The sequence below is a fragment of the Candoia aspera genome, chromosome 14 (assembly GCF_035149785.1).
Source record: "Candoia aspera isolate rCanAsp1 chromosome 14, rCanAsp1.hap2, whole genome shotgun sequence".
Taxonomy (NCBI): domain Eukaryota; kingdom Metazoa; phylum Chordata; class Lepidosauria; order Squamata; family Boidae; genus Candoia; species Candoia aspera.
Genome location: NC_086166.1, coordinates 14,547,944 through 14,570,514, shown reverse-complemented (window position 1 = coordinate 14,570,514; position 22,571 = coordinate 14,547,944). Strand labels below are relative to the sequence as shown.

At 40.8% G+C, this 22,571-nt stretch overlaps 1 protein-coding gene across 1 annotated transcript in view; it reads right to left on the bottom strand.

The window, feature by feature from the left end:
* The window catches only part of RBFOX1 (RNA binding fox-1 homolog 1), a 188,414-nt gene that overhangs the window by 37,833 nt on the left and 128,010 nt on the right, over window positions 1-22,571 (bottom strand). Inside the window, exon 10 of the mRNA XM_063314589.1 lies at window positions 15,572-15,636. Within this exon, the coding sequence (XP_063170659.1) occupies window positions 15,572-15,636 (65 nt within the window). The remainder of the gene's footprint in view (window positions 1-15,571; window positions 15,637-22,571) is intronic.

The window sequence follows — 22,571 nt, the reverse complement described above, 5'->3', positions numbered from 1 at the left end:
GGATGTGCAAGATATGATTTGATGCTTCCCTTCTCAACTAACAAACATAAACACATGAACTAGCCCCAAGACAGTACAATGTTTTGCATATTTTTAAATGAAGGGGGATGTAAGTGATTAATGGTTCGTGAAAATAAAGATGGAAGGTGGCATGGATAATTTATTGCACAGCCAACAAGAGATGAATGAATTCCTGGTGCATGCAGATGAGAATGGACCATGCTGCCTGCCACTTCAGAAAATTTCAGCCTGTGTGCCCAAGCATTTGCTTCAGTCTTTTGATACCTGTCTCCTACTATATCTTATCTTGGGAATACAGGCTGTTTGGGCATGTATAGTCTCATGCTAACACACGGCTGAACAGTCACCACAAAATGAGTGCGGTGTCTGAAGACAATCACAGGTCACAACCGCATGTCTGTAGGATATGGGAACAAGCAAACAATGTTGGTGTTGGCTGGATGCCTTAGATAACATACAAGAGGCAATGAGTATTCAGAATTGTTTGAATATGCTGAGAAATCACCTGAGTTCATACAAGAAATATTGATGAAATAGCAGAATCATTGTTTAAAGGGAAAAAACACACACACTATGAATGAATGGTTATGTGTCTACCTATGTAGCAATGTGTCTGAACAAAATATCTACCTTGCTTCTCCTCCTTTCCCTTTCATTAAATATTTAGGCATGTGGGACCAGGTCTCCATTGTTTTGGCAATTCAACAGGCTATAGAGGACTCTGTGCCTTTGAATAAACCATGATTTGGCGCCTCCTCCTAGCTTGCAGCTCCATAAGAATAATGCAGGCCATACATTTCCGGTGAGCAATTCTGTTAAATTAAGTTACAGTGTTATGTTATAGTCTGAAACGTTCCCTTTATTGATGCAGCGTCTCCTCTGTTAATACCTAGCTTACTGGGGTTCTCTGCTATCATTGACAGAGAACAGTTTTTCTGGAAATTTCCTTCACTTTAGCTTTTTCATCTCTACAACGTTATCTTATCGAGTCAAAATCGCTAGTAAGTTCAGTTTAGTATGGTCTACAGACTTTTGGTTCTTCTTCTTCAACATTTTCCATAACCAGAAGACAAAAATTATACTGCATTTATCTCACAACCAGACAGATACGAAGTTTGTTGTCCCTATAATGACCATCTGTGCATATACAGCGTATGTTTATTCGGTTCCACAAAACTGGGGGAAAAAAATTAAGAAGTTCTTCTATTGGAAGAATTTGTTTGAAGGCAATTCAACTGAAGTAATTCTTGGGATCCAATGTTAGCAGCAAAGGGGCAAAACAGTTTGACCAGTTGATTCACTTCTTTTAAATCAAAGATTTGAAAAGAAGGTTTTTGATGGCAAATTCAAATCTAATTGGATAGCAGATCTGAATCAACTGGCAAACCTATACTGACCTGAGTGGCAAATTCAGATAGGATCTCAGCTGATTAGCATATCGCTGCTATGAACGGTTTCTATGCTAGAAGAATAAGACATGCTCCTGAGAAGATGGGATGAGTAAATCATCTCTAAACTGCCTAGAGTCCCTCCAGATTGAGGTGGGAATAAATTGCACAATCAACAAATAATTAATGCCAGCAAGCTGGCAAAAGCATGGTTCCATCTGTTCTCTAATACAGGATGCCCCCAAAGTTATGATACTGTCATAAATTGCCATTTTTCTATAATACGGCATTCAAAGCAGGTTGAGGGACAACATTTGGCATTCTAAGGCACCTACAGGCATCTCAATGGCAACTCCTCTCCTCCTTCACTACTTGTTCACACAGAGGGTACAAGCTGAGAAACCATGGAAGTGGTCAGGAGAAGGAGTGGATTTTTCTAAACAAAAAACAAAAAACCACAGAAACAAAAACCCTTCTTCTGAGGACAGCAAGTGCAGGGGAGACTGAAGGGCAAAAATTATTTGTCTTTTCCCTCACTGTGTCACCAACCTTTTCCTCCTTTCCCTCTCTCTGTTTTATCTGAGAATGCTGGTTGCACCTAAATAAACATTATTCTAAAGGCTGGTGCTTTGCAGTATGCCAGCTTCTCATTAAAACAAATAATACAACATGTAAGAACATTTAAATGAGAGTGAGACTCACCCTAGGCATACTGATTCCCTTAGACCTACCCATGGCTGAACATCCTTTGATATTTCCTGGCACAACCCAAGGATGTCACTTTTTTTTTTAATCCGTTCAGTCATGTCTGATTCTCAGAGACTGCCTAGACAAGTCTCTGCAGTTTTCTTGGCAAGGTTGTTCAGAAGGGGTTTGCCACTGCCTGCTTCCTATGGCTGAGAGAGAGTGAATGGTCCACGGTCACCCAGCTGGCTTTGTGCCTAAGGTGGGACTAGAACTCACGATCTCCCAGTTTCTATCCTGGTGCCTTAACCACTACACCAAACTTGCTCTAGGATATTACTAAGGTTGAAATCCCTGATGAGGTGCATCCCCTTCCCCAGATCCTCCCAGTGCATTAGCTTAAGGGAGAATCACAGTCAAGGATTTATGATGTGCATTTTATGTTTAACATGTCCTTTTTTCCCTCTGTATTTTTAAGGCCATTCAAATTGCATTGCAAAATTTGAAGAAGCGCAGGATCAGAAGAATAACTGGATTTTAAGCCACACATTAGTTGCAGTGCCAATCAAGTTGGTTTGCTTCCAAATATGGTTTTAAAGAAATCCTCAGGTAGGCTTAAACAGCATTGAAGGCCAATGGCAAAGGATAGGACAAGGTCACATCACTAAAGCCAGGTATCTTTCTGAGCATTTAATTATATATAATTATGGCTGCTGCTAAGCTGTGTACAGGATTAGAGTAGTAAATAAAAATTGGTAAAATTAAATGTGAGGTTTTCCTCAAACTGTGATGTTGCAAAAATTATTGCATGGCCCAGATATATAATTCAATCTTATGATGAATCAGAACATTGACTCAGCTATATAGATACATTTTATTCCTTTCTTCCCCAATTTGGTGCTTCCAGATGTAATGACTGATAACTTCCATTACTCCCAATAGTGGATGGAGGTTTTGCACCATCCAAGACATCTAGCTAGTGCTGCACAAGTGGGTATAATCCCAGGGACCTGCATTTAAATAATGATGATCCTCAAACAAGGGTGTACAGATTGACTCCAATCCAGTTCATAGGGTTGGTTTGCTTGGAATCTAATCAATTGGATCCAATTTGACTCAATTTTGAAAAAAAAAGGTTGCATTTTCCAATATCCTTTCCAAATGAGGCATCTAATGTGATCCAATTATTTGATCCCAACAGTTGAGCTGATTTAGAAAGTCATCCAATAGAACTGCCTTAAAATGGAATCTCTATTCGGAAGCTCTGCACAGCCCTAAAATCTACATACACAAAAACATGTTTAAAAAAAATAAGCAGAAGACCTATTGTACCCTTGCTTTTCTTCTTCTGGAGAGAATGCTGATTTCAATGATTACATTGCTATGCAGTGCATCCACTTAAAGAAAAGTAAGAATGAAATAATTAGAAGGACAGAACTTGAGCTGAAACTTCCAGATACATTTCTGAGGTTGCCGGAAACATGTTGCCTGGGGACTTCTGAACATGGGCAGCATTGTTATCACCAGGGAAGTCTGACTTCTTACAACCGGCATAGCTCTCCAAGGGAGAAATAGCCAACATAGTGCCCACTATATGCTTTGGGTTTTGATTTACATTAACTGTGTTCAGTGTGGCCAGTGATAAGAGATCGTGGGAATTATGGTTCAAATTTCATAAGCAGCACCAGTTTGCCTTGGTTATTTCCTGGAAGATGAGATTTTCTAGTATTGAAGTGTGGGACCTCCACTGGGTTATGGTCCTTCATACTAGGAATCCTCCTCCTCTCCTCCTCCTCTTTCCTGACAATTCAAAATCAAACAGACCTAACTTTATTCCAGCAAAATTTCAGCCAAGTTCTCTCGTTTTCATTCTGTTCTGCTGGCAGTGGTACTGGATCATTACTTAATTCTGCTGAATGCAAAATAATCCCACTAGGCAGGAAAGCAAAATGTAGATGTGGTTGACAAATGATGTGGTTTGTGTCAAACAGCAGATGACGTAGTAAAATATGTTTGCTATGTAGAAAACTTTTTTAAAAAATTGCCCTTCACCCAGAGAACCACACTGAGGGAGAACTACACCAGAAACTTTCTCCTTGATATTTAGTTTTATGTATGCATTAAAAATAAGGAAGGCTGAGAGAAGGAAGATAGATGCTTTTGAACTGTGGTGTTGGAGGAAAATTCTGAGAGTGCCTTGGACTGCAAGGAGATCAAACCAGTCCATCCTCCAGGAAATAAAGCCAGACTGCTCACTTGAGGGAATGATATTAAAGGCAAAACTGAAACACTTTGGCCACATAATGAGAAGACAGGACACCCTGGAGAAGATGCTGATGCTAGGGAGAGTGGAGGGCAAAAGGAAGAGGGGCCGACCAAGGGCAAGGTGGATGGATGATATTCTGGAGGTGACGGACTCGTCCCTGGGGGAGCTGGGGGTGTTGGTGACTGACAGGAAGCTCTGGCGTGGGCTGGTCCATGAAGTCATGAAGAGTCGGAAGTGACTGAATGAATAAACAACAATGGATTAAAAAAAAAAGTTATCCCGAATGGTCTGTGTGGTCCCTCATCTGCATCTGGCATGAGAAGAAGCTTTTTCAAAACATTCTAGATGTGTCTGCAAAGAAGTTGGCTCCTGGTAGCAAATTATTGTGGAAGCCCTGAATTAAACACTTGTTTTTTACAGGTAAAGTCACGTGTTTTGACTTTTTGTAACTTGTTCTGGCTTGAAACTGGCAAGTGCAGGAGCATCTGATGATTCTTAGCTACATGTTCCTAGGATGCATTGATATACCAGGAATAAAAAATACATCAAAGGAGAGTGTTAATTCTGTACTTCTATTTTCCTTCCTGCAAGCATTTTGTTAGTGCACACAATTAAATTTTCTTTTTCTGATCCTAAAAGTAAGTTTGCAGGGAGTTAATTCCATCCAGAACATGAGCCTCCCTGCCAAGTAATAGCTGAGCTATACAGATTCAAGGTGCTCCATGGCAAAATAGTAAAGTAAAAATTATACAAATATTTTTTTTTAAAAAAATGGGGAAATGCACCATCAAAACAGAGAAGAGAAAGGCCAAATCTTTATAGGGCACATTAGTTGATAAGTATCTAGATAACAATATAGAAATCCATTTAATTTAAATGTAAATATTTCAGTGGGCTGCAACAAGGTGGACTGTGAAACTTTTACCTAGTACAAACCATGAATATGAGGCACCCTGTACTCCATTCATGGCATGATTTATCTTTAATCCAACCTGGATTAGATAGCTATTGACAGACAGGGCTGATCTTTGTAAGGGAAGATATACAATGAAAATGTGACTCTTACCGACTTCAAGGACACCTTTAAGTTATTCTTTGACAAAATGTAGAATGTTGTTGTCTTCTTCATGATTTGCTGTTGACTTTTTCTGAGATTTTTTTTTTTTTATACTTTCTAATCTAATCTACAGGTTAGGGATTCCCTGAGGTTTTCCTGGCCAGTTAGCCATCAGTAGAGCTGTGTAACATTGAGATCCAAACAAGTGCTCCAAGCTATTCAAGGTTTGCAATTTTTTTTCCCACCATCACATGGCAGCTGGTTGATCCTGGGGAAAAAAGGCAGGTGCTATGTTGATGCCATCATATAACTGAAGCACCTTTTCTGAATTATTTTCAAAGAGTTGCACAGCCCTCCTAGGTAGGCCTGATTTGGGCCAGCTTCTGAGCTCAGCAAAGTTTTCCAGGTGTTGAGACCTGCTGCTGAGGCACTGTAGGATATGCTCCCATTACATTCTACAGTTCTTGAAGGAATGGGTTTAACCTTAATTCTAACCCTAATTTCCTTGATTGCACCATCAACATTTGATAGCAAATTGCCATTTTTGAAGGCACACTCTATTTAAGCAGGGAAAGAGTGTTCTATCAAGGCACTTTCTGAATCAAATCAATGATTTGTACTGAATCATCAAATGAGATTATCATCTATAGATGATAATCTCATTTGATGATTCAGTACAAATCTATCTGTCATGTTCACTGTTTCAATGTGCATTGTACATCGTAACCTTTCACATGCCATGGTGCTGACGTGTGTTTCTGGTGGGAGGGAGCTGCTGGGAAACCTTGTGCCAAGCTCTGTATCTATGTTCATTTCAATGGAATGTGTTTGGGTTATGTGCTCTGCTCAAGGACTTTTCCCGCGGACCATCAGGAGCCGTTCGGAGCGCCTGGGATTGTGAGCCTGGGAAGATTCTATGGGGGGAGGGATCTCGTTTGTACCAAGGGTTTTTTAGTTTGCATTTGGCGCGCTTTTTCCATTCTCAGCTTTCTTTGTGATCCTGCATACTATTCTTTAATAAATCAGATATCTTTGTGATCCTGCTTATGAGTCTCATGGTGTTTTAGAATAGGCAATCCTTACAGAGTCTTTAGGATGCTAAAGATGAGGGAGCTTCCAGGGACTTAAATCTTCCATATTCCCAACCAGCATTTCCAGTTATTGGAGCTGAAGTCCAGTGTAGCTGGAAGGTGGTGGGTTAGGGAAGGTTGGTGCAGCAGGAGTGGGAAACTAAGTCAAATGCCACGTTCCTTTGGGATGAACTACTGTATTTCGAAAATGAATACTTGCAATGAGTGGGCTAGTGTTGGGTAGATCAAAGGATGAAGTGGTGTGTAATGGCCACCTGCCTGGCCTTCTCCCTGTCCCCAATTTGAGTTAGAAGGGGGTTATGAATTATGAACTACAGTAATTTCAGGGGGGAAATTGGAATGAAAATGTTTGTACCGAGGGTTTTTTAGTTTGCATTTGGCACACTTTTATCATTCTCAGCTTTCTTTGTGATCCTGCATACTACTCTTTAATAAATCAGATATCTTTGTGATCCTGCTTATGAGTCTGATGGTGTTTAGAATAGGCAATCATTACACTATCTCTATCAATCATATCTATCTATCTATCTATCTATCTATCTATCTATCTATCTATCTATCTATCTATCTATCTATCATCTATCTCAGCTAAGCTGAATCAAACCATCAAATCTATTTTCCAAATCAACTGGACTTGATAAATCGGAACAAACAGAATTTGAACAGAACCAGTGATTCAAATTCAATTGGAACTGAACTGTCTACCTGCTCATTGCAGACATATGCACTGAGACGTGGGGAAATTCAGCTGCACAGAGTAGAACAGAACCAGTACAGCAGTATCTGCTCCCCCATCTCAAGAGACTGGGGCAATTCCTTCAGGAAATATTCATGTGACTCATTTTTGATAGTGAGACTACTATCAATTGTACCAGTGTTTCTCAAACTCAGTAACTCCAAGTCTGATGATCTTCAACTCCTAGAATTCCTCAGCCAGCATGACCATTACTGAGAATTCTAGGAGTCGAAGTCCATGCATTGGGAAGGTGCCCAGATTGGACAACCCTAATAAAACTGATTTTAGCTATGGCTGTTGCTGTGATTTTCCGCTTCCTCCCGTACTCAGAAAGTTCTAGAAGCAGGAATGGATCTATCTATCAGTTTTAGTTTAGTCTTTCACTCTTCTAATCCGACATTTGATTCATCTTAATTTATTTAGGGTGTTTTGATCTGCACAGAAATGCATAAGTATTTTCATGTCCCTTTCATTCTCTCTCTCCATAGGTATTTCTCCACATACATACGTACATTCTGCATTTCTGAGCTGCCCAACAGTTGCAGATCACATTCTTTCTAAGCAATTTTATCTAACATAATGCATTTTGTACTTTTGTTTTCACTCATGCATACACTGTATGTCTGATAATGTAAAACCAAAACCAAACTAAACCAAACCAAAAATGTATATATTAGAGAACAAATATTACATGGCAAAATGTGGACACACTGGAATATTGAAATGCAATTACACTGCAATTCACACCTTGACTTGCAAAGCAAACCAATGTTTCCCTTGCTGCTAGCTAGAAACAGTGCTTCAGAGTCCTAGGGCTACTTGATCAGGCATTTTTTTTTCGTGTCAGAAGCACCTACCAAGGTGCTTCTGTATTGAGAGGTTTTGCCGGTGACCTCACCGTTGCCTGGGGGATGCCCGAGGGGGCTCCTTTCATGTCCCTGTTATTTTCCCACCGAAGTGGTACCTATTTATCTACTTGCATTTGCATACTTTCGAACTGCTAGGTTTGCAGGAGCTGGGACAAGTTGACGGGAGCTCACTCTGTCATGCGGCTCACGCTTTCGGGTTTCGAACTGCCAAGCTGCTGACCTTAATGGTCCTCTGACTCAACGTCTTGATCACCGCAGCCTCATATCAGGGCATGATATGAGGACATCCAAATTCAGCCATGGTCTGTCTAATCCCTTAAAGTAAGAACATGGGGAAACCCCTTTGTTTTCTGCCTTGGGCTCCATCAAGGCCTGATGACAATGTAATAATCAGAATACAGTATTAGTGCTGCAACTCTACAATGGGTGTGGGGAAAGAAAACAAACTACTTTCACAAGCCAATATTAATTATATCCATATCATATATCCAAGCATTATTAAGCGGCATAAATGCATAAATGCCTGGACTCATCATGTTCCTTGGGCCCAGAGAATTGTTGGGGGGAGGAAGCAGGGACTGTACAAATTCTCAAGTCTCTACCACAAATGTATAAAATAGTATAGATGGGAAGATCCCTCATCTTTCAAGATGGAGGCTTGATTGTGAGGCACCACAGATACCCATTCCCAATCCCACCTATTTTTACAGTTCACATTCTTATGCCAGAAAGAATCATCCTCTTATGCTCTTCCAAGATGCAATGGATCTGATCATAAAACAGAGAGAGGGATGGGGGTAGCCAGTCAACATGAAAGAAGCCTGCCTTTGGGGTTAATTCAAGCAAGCCATTCCCAGAGTCAATGTGATGGATCTGTCAAAATCTGGTAACCATGTTACAGACACTCTATCAATACATCAAGTGATCATGCAATGACAACATGACAATACACTCCACTGCCATGCGGAGACCAGCCCTATATCCTGAAGAGCACCACCTGAACTTTTGGTCAGATCTCGTCCCTCCCTGGGGGCATCTCACACACTCACTTCTGTGCCCATTCTCTTTTCTGAAAGTAGGTTGATTGCAAAGGGGCATGTTTCCAGTTTGTGCTTATTTCTAGATGCTGTAGCAGAGAATGACAGGATTTCTCTTCTTCTCAGGGTCCCCCAAAGGGACAATGATGGAGACTGCTAAAAGGTCTCTAGCCTTATTCCTCACTGGTGGGAAGGTCCAACAGTGGAAAGCAATTCTGAAGTTCCCTCAAAAGGAAGCTTACAGGTGAACCACATTTAATGGTGCCAGCCTTTTTTTTTCTGTGAATATGTGCAAAGAGCATGTGAAAATCAGACACAACTGTTTTTTATATCCAAAATGATATTGGAATTGCAAGTCACAATTCTTCTCCAGATCTGCCATTCATCCAATCTACTCCTCTGTTGCTTCGTTCTCTTGGTGGAAGTGAAGAACCAAGTCAGAGCTTGCAAGTTAAAAAAATATTTTGCTTAATTTTTGAGCATTCAGAAATAGTTATTGCTAAGACTGTGGAACATCATCTACCACACATCTTATTCCATATTGGGAATGCCTCTTCTTTCATTAACACTTTTTGTGGTTGGTCAAACTTATGCAAATTTTGGGTTCAGCAATATCACTGAGTATGACAGACAGGGATACTATTGGATATCATTGTAACCTCTTGTTATTCTACGGTTCATTCACTTCAGAATTCCACATTTTCACACTTAATCTCCTGTTCCCTTATACAAAACCTGTGCATCCAGTCAGAAATTGCTCCACCTTATTTAAAAATTTATGGTAGAATCTTGTCACAGACTAATGATTCTGGATTATATCCCAGCAATAAAATATGTTTTTATAGGAATTCTTTTTATCTTATTATTTCCTCCAGAATTGTGTGCATATGTACTATGTATTTTCCTTAGTTGCTTCAAAATAATTACAAAATGATAAGAGGTGGCTGGGGGAAATAATTACTCTAAAATACTATAAACTTACAGCAAAGGACACGAAGGGAAGGTTAAACCGGGAAGAAAAGATGTTTTTGCAAAGTTTTGTCACCTTACTATTTAGAAGGGACCAATATCCTCAAGGAATGCAGAAATTAATTCAGGCAGATACAAAATCCATATCTTTCTTTGGATGTGGAAATATACTAGAAAGTTAATAAACAGAATCAACTACTTAGCAACTAAAATATAATTTGAAGAATCCATGTTTGCATAAAGTGTCAGGTTGCAAAGTATTCTTTGCATAGGTTGTTTATTTAAAGTAGTTTTATACTTTCTCCTAGACAGAGTGAAAGAAAAGAAAATTTTATGGATTTGCAACTAACCATAAAAAATCTTTATTCTGCTGGGGATACGCACATTCAAATACATCCCCCCTCAATAATACTCAAATAAACTAAATCCACTTAAAGTACCTATGATTATGCAAATGACTGATATTAATGTGATTCTAATTATACATAAAGAGAGAATTTGAATGTTTAGCATGCCAGGGATAATTTATAATTCAAAAATAGAGGAAGCGACTCTTGCATTGTTAATTACCTGATTCGGCTGGTTTTGACAATATTTCATTGTGTTGTCAGCCAGATTCTCAGAAGTGAAGTAAACTCATTAAATGGGAAAATGTAAATACTGTCGATGCTGTTCCAAGTTTACTGTGCTTACACCAAGCTTCAGTGCTGCATAGCACTGTAAGCCATGGTGGGGTTGAAATCTAACAGCCTTGAAAGATCCATTGTCCCTGACCCATGCTCTAAAGTATGTTCAGATGGAAGGATGTGGAAAACGCAAAGGTTGGGACAGAGTGAAAATAGTGTTATACCAGGAGATGTATCCATCCGGGGATCCTGAGAAGCAGTTATTCCTGGACAAAGAGATTGGGGAGATTGATTAATTACTGAACTGCCCAGGTTTGGTGCTAGTGGTCTCACCAATATCTGAAACAAAATCTCAGGGTTCCTCTTCAGAACGCAGCACGCTAATTCATCTGAGGAGTTCTTAGATAAGCCCAGGGAGATTCTGAAAGGAGAGGCATATTCCAAAAATTATGTTTAAGTGTTCTCCAGAAAAAGATTGGGAAACTTCCCCTCAGATAAAAAAGATCTGAGGAACCTTGAGGGAAATCAAAGGAATGTCAGTATAGCATTCCTCTAGTCTGCAAGGTGAGATTTGCACAGCCTTGGCTAACAGCACAGGCAATCTACGAGGGTGAGCCAGAGGTTTGCACACATCTCTGCACGGGCTCCTGGTTGCAGATAATCATGATGAAAACCTAATGACCCCACTGAAACATGGTGTGGAGAAGTCACGGCTTCTCCCGGATTGACCTGTACATGGGACAATTGCCTGAACACGGCTACAGACTGCCTGAGAATCCCAAGCAGGTTGCTTTGAAGAATGCCAGAATATATAAATAAGTAAGATTGGGATCTGAAAAAGGGTTCTAAGGCAGAACTCTGGGGACCCTGCACACACATTAAACAATGCAGAAAACTGAAAATGTAGGGCTAGAGGAGCAGGGGGGAAATATTTTGAATGCCAAGGCACCTCGGAATTTGCCCTGACTGAATTCTTGCTATGTTACTGAGCCCCACAATACCTTGGCCTAGTGATGGGGTTCAGCTGCCTTCCTCTCCATAAGCAGAATGCAAGAAGAACGACAAGCTTTTTCTACAGGATAATTACAAAGTAAGGGTGCTTGTGAAATTCAGAAGGATGGACCATGAATGTGTTCAGAAAATCCTATCGTTGTGAGCAGCTTGATCTGCTTTTGCACACTGGAAAGGACTCAAAACATTGCATTTTTGCTGATTCCATGGGGACTTTTATCCTTATCTACCTGTAGCACTTTTGCACATCCCTGTTCCAAATTCACCTTGAATGGTAGGAGAAATGGGAGGGCAAATCTGAGAAGGTTCCCTCTTAATCTTGGCCTTTCTAAATACACTGGAACAGATCTACAGTCCCTTCCTAGGATGTATGTGGAATTCTCTGGACCGAATTAGTGAAACTGGAAAGTTGGATTGTGGAAGCCATTGCATTTTACCAAGGACACATGCCTGCTCTCACCCAATCCAGCCCCAGCAGCACTGCCTGTCTATTCTCCAATGCACTCTGCTCTGCAACTGAAGGACTACTTCATTCACAAATGGGATATTCCGCCCCACTCCCCGCTTTTCAATCCTTGCAGTCTCTCCTGATGGCACGGTGTTTCGTATGTGGATTGGGGCTCCACAATGATTTTGATTGTAGACATTTCACACTTTATCTCCCCAGAGCCTGCAACTTGTGATGCATTGAGTTTTTGTAGGGTAAATCTGGAATGATGTCTTGGTCCTTGGGATAATAGATTAGGATAGTGGGTGCTAATGGCTGCCAAAGGTTTGTACTTTATCAATTATGCATTGCCCTATGCCTTGCAGAAGTGGAGACAAGGGCATCTTCTCTTCCTCATGAGAAACTAATGGCAGTGCAGCTCCCCCACCTGCACACCAGCTATTGCATGCATATTCCTATCCACCATGAAATTCCAGCTGAGCATGTTTTTGCCATGCCTTGCCTATGAGCACCAGGTCTGAGGTTCCTTATGCAAATTGCTTGGTGGTCCTAGAGGAAATACAGATGGGGTTGCTCAGCTGGCATCACTTGATCAACCAGTAGAACAACAACCCTTTGCAGGAGAGCTCACCAGGGGGGCACAGAGAGAGAATGCACAGTTGTGGGTTCTCTGCCATATCCTAATGTGTGTGCATTCCACAGTTTAATATCTTTATAAACATAGGACCTATGTTACTATTGGCTGCATCAAAATCTCATGTTATATGTAACCAACAAAGTTAGAGATAGTATTTCCCCTATGCTCTGAAATGAACTTGTTAGTCTTATTAACCCTTTGTTCCATTCCTGCACACTGCTTTTAATGCGGTCAGGAAACTGCAGTTGATGGACATCCCCTGATGAACCCAGCCCACCATGCAGTCCTCCTTTGTTTCCGCAGAGCACCTTGGGAGGGAGATCTGGAGAATATTTCCTGAGACCTGGGTCCCCATGTTGAAACTGTTCTACTTTTCTTGCCTGCTTTGTCTCTAAGTCATGGCGAGACCTCTTTGGGATTTGCTCTTGATGACCCAGCCATCTTCTCAGCACTGCACGCTCACAGAGGAAATACTTTTAGCAACCACATGCTCAATGACACACCTTTGTGGAAATGAAATGTGAACTCTCGAGCTGTGCTCCATTGCAATCCATCTTCCTCAAGAGGAAAAAACAACAACAACAACAACAACGAAGCCTAACTCCAGCTGCACATCAGGCACAAACAGCAGAACCAGAGTGACATGGCTAAGAATCCGGACGTCCGGGAAAACAAAATGAAACAAATAGGTTAACTTGCTTACCTGTCAGACCCAGCATGCCTCAGCCAGCTCATGCAAATTGATTTTATTCATCAAACATGTGTGTGTGTCTTCACTGCCAGAACATGATAAGCACATTGGGAAGGCAACAGTGCATGCAGAGCTTCAACATTCATTGTTCCACATAAATATATATATGTATATATTTCTCTTAAGAAACGGATCCATGAACAGCACTTTGAGAATCTATGCTCCCATCCCAAGACTTTAGAGGCTCTTTTTTTCTCTCCTCCCCAAAAGAGAACAAGATTCAGTAACGCTTCTTGAAAATGCCCTCCATATACAGTAGATCTCTACAGCTCTGGAATTTGATCCCCGTTCTAATCACTGTGCCTGATCTTGTGATGGAAATGCAAAAAGCTCTCTGACCTAACATCCCAACCTCTTTCTCCTGTATCGCTCTCCCTCTTGCTCGCTGAATTTGGATTTAGTTGTAACTAGAGAAGAACTATTATTCTTTCCTAATGGAATTTTCCATTCAGCCTGGCATTTAAAATGACCATATTCGATCTCTCTTGAATTTATTTCGAGGGTGTAGGATGTAGATAGAAAATGTTTTGTGTACCACATACTTCAAAATATTTTTCTTTTTTTAATGTAGAAATCTCAAGAATTCAGCAGTCTTGCCTCCAACACATTGGAATTCTTTTTTCAATGCCATTTGCAAGACTAATCACCAGATCTCACCAGATTTCACAATTCTATGAGATTTCAGCTACTTTAATTTTACAAGTATTTTAACCATTATTTAATTTGGGAGTTTTGCAAATACTGTCTTGGGTATTCATTGATGCTGTGATGTTCCTGTTAATTTCCAGCTAGGCAGCAGTGAAAAACTCCAGGGTTTGCAGAGGGAGACACTGAAGGACAGATTTAATTCTCCTGATAAAATCAATAACTGTGTTTGCAGAAGTTTTTCCTAGTTGATGAACAACCCAGCGGTTGCATTTGCACAATATGCCAAGGTAGATGGCTACTGTTAATCTTGCTTTAGGTGAAGTCTATGGCTTGCCGTCTTATTCAAATGCAGCCTGTTTAGTTAGCTAATGGTTAAGTGCATTGTATGTGCTCAGAAAAGGCTTAATTCAGGACCCAGATTAAGTGTGTTTTGTGCAGTCTTTGGCATGTCTACTCAAAGGAGTGAGAGATAAGGATAACTCCTCAGTAACTATTTTGAGACACTTAAAAATTTACTTTTCAATAGAGCACAAATAGGATTATACTGTTACAGTCCTAATGCTATGCATGCTTACTTAGACGTACATCCCACTTATGGTACACAGACCTGATTCAGTGGCTTAAGGGTTTAAATGTGTTGTGGGAATAAGGCTATAGCAGAGAAGAGGGATGGAGATCTTCATTTCTCACTTTTCCTATCCTCTGTTGGTTTCATCTAATTTTCGTGCTAGCTTGTAAATGTTTTCAAATGCCACATGAAATGCAGATGCATTTTCATGCACCCTCTACTGCTTGTGCATACCCATTTCCCTAATGTATAGCTTTGGGGCACATGTCTTGATGGGCACATTTTTGCAAACAATTCTTTTTTCCCTTGTGAGAATAGTTTTCATGCTGACTTTGCCATGATATATGAATATGGGAGCACCTAGTTCCAGCTTTCCCCAATTGGTGCCCTCCATACGTGTGGGACATCATTTACCATAATTATGGGCATGGATTCAGAACACATAGAGCAGGGTTCCTCAACCTTGGCAACTCTAAGCTGTGCGGACTTCAGCTCCCAGCTTTGCTGGCTGGGGAATTCTGGGAGTTGAAGTCCGCACAGCTTAGAGTTGCCAAGGTTGAGGAACCCTGACATAGAGGATCCCTCACTGGAGAAGAACAATACAGTCTTAGGAATGGCTATTCATGGATTTTAACTCTAGAAGCTCTTGCTATGAATGAAGCAAGGAAAGATCATGGTGACACAAAAGACAAGGCAGGTCCAAAGACCCTTCAGTGCTGTGTTTTCTGAGTCAAGGATCTATTCAGTAGGAAAGAAAATCTTACCTATCACTGTAGGCAGTGGCGGTAGCTGTAGTAGGCTGGGCATACCGATAGGCAGCGTAGCCCCCCTGCAACACAAACATTTTGTAATCAGATGAGAAATCCAGAGAGTAGGCAAAACTCAACCCCCCCCCCCCCCCATGTCCCTACTTAATTAGCCAGTTTAGGTTTTTCATGTTCTGCTGGAGAAGCTCCCCAATGGTGTCCTTGGGAACCTGCTGATGCGACAGCTGAATGGCTTGTAGGCCTGCACAAGGATGTCAAAATCGGAGGTGGCGCTTGGGAGGAAAGCCAGTTTGCTGAATAAACCTTGTAGAGCATTTCTCAGAAGGGAGCCCCAAAGAATTTAGGGAAGCCTATGGAGGCTTGATGTCATGAGCACTGATGGCGAGCAGGAGGGGGCCCCTATCCAGGGGGGAAAACGCATGCGTAGTAGTGAGGAGTTGAGCAGCCATTCAAAGAGACACAGATCAGACCCGCCTTAACTTTTGGGGTTTATCTGTCTGGGTTTTTCCCACGCTTCTTCAGTTTGTTAGGATTTTCTGTCTAATGTAGCAGTAATAAAACACTAGAGACCTATTCCTGACTGTTAGGACACTTGTTGATTTAAACAAGGTATGGAAGTTACCTGCTCCAAAGGCCTTTAAAGGGCTTAAATACATTCATAGAAAAGGAAGATGAAAAAGACATAAGGACCTGTAAACCAGAAAGAGCCTGTTGGCTTTGACTATGCATGCCACTAAGTCATGGTTAATGGCTTACATGTGTCAAGAACCAAACCAATTGTGGTTGATGCAACAAGCCATGGTTAAAACAAATCACACTTCAGAAGTGACTAGGGAACTCAGTAACTTCTGCAGAGTTGTCTAGATAGAGCAATGTGAGTTTAATCTAAGCTATGGTTTAACCATGGTTTCTTTAACAAGCCAAATCAGTCTTGAGGATAAGCAAAAGTTGATTTGGTCAGGATCTGGCTTTTACTCCTTTTTTTAGCTGCTCATGTTTTGCCTACATTTAAATAGGTTGGTTTGGTGTTTGGATGGGAGATAGAAACAGATCAGTAGGAAGCTGCAATCAAACCAGGGATCCAACATCACTTTTAATCAAAACTGCAATTGGTAAGCCAACATTTAACCAAGGTGTAGTTTGCTGTAATGATTAAGGCATCAGCCTAGAAACTGGGAGACCGAGAGTTCTAGTCCTGCCTTGGGCACAAAGCCAGCTGGGTGACCTTGGGCCTGTCGCTCACTCTCAGCCCTGGGAAGGAGGCAATAGAAAGTCACTTCCAAAAAATTTTGCCAAGAAAACTGCAAGGACTTGTCCAGGCAGTCTCTGAGAATTGGACATGATTGAATGGATTTAAAAAACAAACAAACCATGGTTTCAAATAATTGACTGCCCTGAAGCAAGCAAAGTTCTATTCACTTCTTTGCTGACCCCATTGCCCCATCCCAACAAGTCAAAAATTCATCAGATGCTCTTCTTCTTCAAGAGGAGACTTGAACATGGGTCCTTCCAGCCTCAGATCTTCCAGCTTTCAACAACCTGAGTTCTGACTTCCCCATTTACCTTCTAGAAATCAAAATTCCTTATAAAATAACTATCTTCTCATCTTCATTCCTGCGAAACTCAGCTTTCCTATTCACCTCTCTCAATTCATTCTTACAAAGGAAAAGGCAAGCCTTTAAGATCAGCAGGTCCATTACAAATGATACATCACGGAGGGGGCAGCAATGCATGAATTTAGAATAGGCCCCATCCCATTACAAATTTAGGTCTAAGCAGTGAAAACGGACCATTTTTTTATTCCTGTTCTTGGCCCTACATTTTTTATTCCGCTTTAGCTTGTGATGCCAGTGGAGGAAATCAAATAAAACCCAACTTTGGGGGGTGCCACTCTAATATGGTGGGACTAGATAAGACTTTATTACAGCCATAGACCAAGAAGGAAGAGACCACTATAATAAAACAGAGCATAACCATTAGCAGTTACAGCTCATAGCAGGGAGAGAGTTTACACACAGTATAACAAAGCTTGGCAACATTTAAGGACAACAGAACTGTCTTTGTTGTCTGATAGGTAATGTAAGTAAAATAAATCAGAATGCCCTGGGACTTTAAAAAGGAAAGGGGAGATCACCTGCAAACCAGTGTCCCTGTGGAACTGGCAGTATAATGAAACACAGACCATGGGTTCTATTGCACCTGCATCCCAGGGGCACCATCACTTAGCCAAGGGGATTTTCCTGTATTTCCCTTCCAACATTGCTGCAGGGGGAGCATTAACACAAGCCAAGGATAAAGCTCTTCTGAATATTGAAACCATGATCTTGTCCAGCTAACTGGCCAATTTGTATATGGAAACTGATTGATAATGACTACATCATGGGGACAAGCTGCATAATCCAGTTGGCCTTCTATGTCTAGAATCTGTTGTTTCAAAATTGAGTTGGCCAAAGAGCATAGAAGTATAATTTCCTAGATTTTTTTTTTTCCAGGTGGACTCAAGCCCCTTTATGGTAGGGCTTCTGGCGGCTTTGTAGATTGAACACTTCTGCCTTTGAAGGTAAGTAACTAGGGGCCCTTTTAGTTCCATTTGCTAGGACTATGACATCTTCTCTGTGGGGTTTTAGGTATCTGATCGCAGTTTTGTACAGTTGACTGTCTTTGGCACATCCATTACTGCTAATAACATGTGAAAGCGTGCTAAAAGTGGCCCTTACAACAGACTTGGCAACTTTAAGATGTGTGGACTTCAACTCCCAGAATTGCCTAGCCAGCCATGCTGGGGAATTCTGGCAGCTGAAATCCACACATCTTAAAGTTGCCAAGTCTGAGAAACAATATTTTGCTGGAAGTTCTGCTTCTATTTTATGGTGCCTTTAACTGGAAGTTAATGGAGGTGGAACATTTATGTCAGTTGTTGATTTTTGATTTGCATGTTGATTATGTGGCAGTTAGTGGAGTTTATTCTGCCAGTTAGATTTTCTGTTGTGGAAGTGGGTTTGTTACATTGTCATGTTAAGGAACAATTTGACTTTAATTAGTTGTTATATTTTTCTTTTATATATGCAGTGCTGTTGCACTCTACATCTGGTAACATGCTCAGCTTCTGGCATGAAATAAATACATAAATAAGGCTGCTACTAATTTGGGTTGTGCAAATCCAATTAGGCTTTGACCCCAAAATGGTACCCTACACCATACAGCAGTACATCCTTGGCACTTGATGATAATCATGATGAAGTTGGGTGGCCTATCAGTCGAATAAATGACTAAATAAATAGCTAATCTTGAAAACAGCCACATGCTTCAAGATTTGCAGACTAGTGTTATATTTGTGCTATGCACACCGGAAAATCTGGCAAAGTGGTACACAATTTCACTGCCAACAGTGTTGTTGGAGCAGTCGGGGGGGAAGCTAATTTGGTTGGGAGCTCTCTTTAATCCTGGAATTAAACCTGCCAGAGTTAAACTATGGCTTGTGAGAGTTGTAGAAATCTCCCACATGTTAGGATTAATGGACTGTGCTTAGAAACCCAGTCCTCAGTGAGATAAAAATCCTGTACCTCAGTTCTGCTATTTCAGAACGCATATGGAGACATCCATAATGGAAAACTCTTCTATTCCAAAATGTTCCTTGCATGTAGAACCCAAATGTCCTTGGGAGAAGAACAGGCAAGAAGATTGCTTTCTGCATCGAATGATGATTTATTCTGGGCTACAGTGGAGTAGTCTTCCACAAGTTCTCATTGACTAGTTGGAAGAGATGTAACTCAGGAAAGACATATAGGAAAAAGAAGGGTGGGAGGGACATTCAAAAACCATCAGCTGGAAACACAAAGGTTGGGTTTGGTTAAAAAAAAAAAGTCAGGATGGGGCAGCCATGATGGAGCAATTGAAGCTTGGCTTGTTTTTTAATGCATGACGTGCATAAAGAGTAGGCAGAACTTTCATTGCACTGTTATAGCTGCCATCCTGACTTTCTGTTTCTTTAACCATACCTTGTGGACACTCCTGGCTGAAAACCTGGTTTTTTTGGTGGGGGGAGGTGGGATGGGGTGGAGAGGAATGTAGGTACAACCTGTGAGTCTGTTGCAGTGCACTATCGTAACAATAAAAAGTATGAGAGTGATGGGGCAACTCATCAATGTGCAGAAAAGGATCTGCCATGGAACAAAGTGTGATAGATGCTTCAAGGCATAAACAAAACAGAACTTTTAAAGAAGGGCAGCAGGTTGGTAAGATACTTGAAGAAGTGATACAAATGAAGTGGACATTTAGCCACACAATAGTTTCAGGTCTTCAAGCAAAGTATCCCTAGAGTATGTGCTACATGTAAAAAATAGGTTGAGCTTCAATTGCACTGTCATGGCCACCATCTTCACCATCCCTTGCAGACACCTCTGCCTTCAAGCCTACAAATATTGGCTGCCATGAACTGGCACTAGGTAATCATCTTATTCTTTGAAAGAATAATAATTGTATTGGCTTTTCCAGTGTGGACAACAAAAAGGATCTATCATAAGATACACCACTTAAAGCATACTAAGGGAACAATGCCTGAAGATCACTCAAATTATCTTTGTGTGTGTGTGCGCGCATACTGAAAGACCTTGAGATGGAATGGAATAGAATATTTTTTCTTTGTAATTGTACAATACTTCTTCAACTGATGTAGAACTGAGGCTGAAATGGTCTTACTGTGAAAAAATCAGGAAAGAAGCAAGAGTAAACTGCAGAGATTGGCACTTCTGTAGGATTCACGTCAGTCCTCACTTATTGTTCTGCAAAGAATGTGGTTAGCTTGTTTTTAATCAGCACAATAATTATCAGTATAGCATGATCAGTAAATGATGGTTAAAAATCTAAGCCAACTGTTAAGTATGGCTATAGCCCTAGAATATAGCTGGCCAGGAACATGAGAAAATAAAGGGAAAGTTGAAGACTGAGCATGTGCAACTGTTTTGAGCGTTTAAGGCTGTTCTCCCAGTCTAATGTTTGGCTACAAGTAAATATGACTGAAAATGATCTCCAGCTCATTAGTCCAACTCATCTGAAAGCACTAAGTTGGGACAAATACCCTGAATCTTCTTTCCTGTTGAGGGAACTATTTCTTTAAAAACTCTTTTTCCATTAATTCTTGAAAGTTTCCTTTCTAGACTGGAAGACCCCTGTTGCAATGAAGCCCCAGAAATGTTGCCTTCTAGTTTTAAAGTTACAACGAAGATATCTGTGATGATCTCAGCACTTGAGTTTTGTAAGCACATAGCAATGAAGACATTAAGATTATCTGCATTAATCTCAAGGTATTGTAACGGGGTAGTTTAATTTGGGATCTGTTAATTTATGTCATTACAAAAATTGTTTCATAATAATGGCTTCTAAATGTAAATTAAAGAAAATATAATTATAGAAAGGAAGCTTAATAGTGCCTAAATGCTTGTGTGGCTTTATGTTTTCATTATGTGTATTTTTCCCCTGTACTTTGAATAACACAGCTTTCCCCAGAAGGAACTAGCACAATGTCTCTGTGTGTATCTGGGTGTGTGTAAAAACAAAACAAAACAGTTTAATGATTGAGTATAAAAAGACCAACCCCCTAAAAGCTTGTTCCTGCTCATTGAAATGTCCTATTATTCAGGGCAGAGGGAAACATTTTTGATTCTGAGTCAAAACCTGGTGCAAGTTGGATGAGGACACGTACAGTATCCTAACTGAAATGCATCTTAAATACAAAATTTTACTGGGTTATGGGATATTCCTGTAATAAACAATTCCTACTCCCCCAGAATTAACATTTACTTGTATGTGACAAGTAAAGCTGTTCAATTAAGCAAAGCAAAGCAAACACACAGATGCGCTTACATGTTGGGAAGGAATGGTGTGCAGTGATGCGTTGATGATCAAACTGTGAAAACAGCCATACTTCCTGTTCAACGGACCACGATGTTATATCAACCATTTCCAAATGATCTCCCTGCATGCCAATTAACAGCCAGAACTAGGTCTCCATAGATAAGGCAAACAACATTTACATTCCAATTAGAACTTGCCCATCTCTTTCTCTATTGGGATTCAAAAGGTGCTCCCATTATTTAACCGAGAGTTAATGGGAGGAGAGGAGAAATTGGTGGGCTTTGCTGGAGATGGACCTCCCTCCAAGCCCTTGATTTCACTGTTAAGCTAAGCACTGAAATTAAGACCCAATTTAATCAGGAAGCCTCTTTAAAACTCATTCCAGACTTGGAGCAGGCTTAGCTTCTTTGTTCTTAGTCTTTCCCCATTCCCTGTAACACTACTGTACACAAAAGGCATTGATAACATACACCCTCCAACAAAGTGCAGGGATGTTCTTTATGTAGCAGGTTCCTTGCACAGTTGATTAAGCAACAGAGGAGATGGATGGATGGATGGATGGATGGATGGATGGATGGACGGACGGACATTTGTAGTAGGAGTGTTAAAGTGGTTTCTCCTTTGGAGACCCTGAGTTTTTTGAAACATGAGGGAGGAACTAGGATGTGTCTGATGCTGGCCATGGTCCCTAATCCCAATGATTCCACTGGTCATGCCCCCACACTGTTCCAGAATCAGAATAAATTTCTGTACATGCAGGGCATTCTATGAGACTGAAAACCTGGGACCTCTGAGTTCCTAATCTTGAGAAAAAGTCCGGTGTTGTATAAAAGAAAGGGTACAGGTAACTGGTAAACAGCTACTGGGGACATATTCTGGGGACCTTGCTGTTCTTTCTCTCTCATTCATCCACAAGAGGTGTCAGCCCTTCAAGGTAGGCATGGCAAGGATTCCAGGAACACTCTTAGGATCAAATAACAGAACCTTAAAAGCCTGGCAGTGTTTCTCTCTACTCCATCCTTTCTTATAGAAACAAAATCAAGGAAGGGTTATTGTGAGTTTCTTTTTCAAGTTCTCCTCTTTCTCAGGAGCAAGTATCTTTTCTAAAAATTTCCCCTTAGTGGTTCACTCAGCCCCTCCCCAA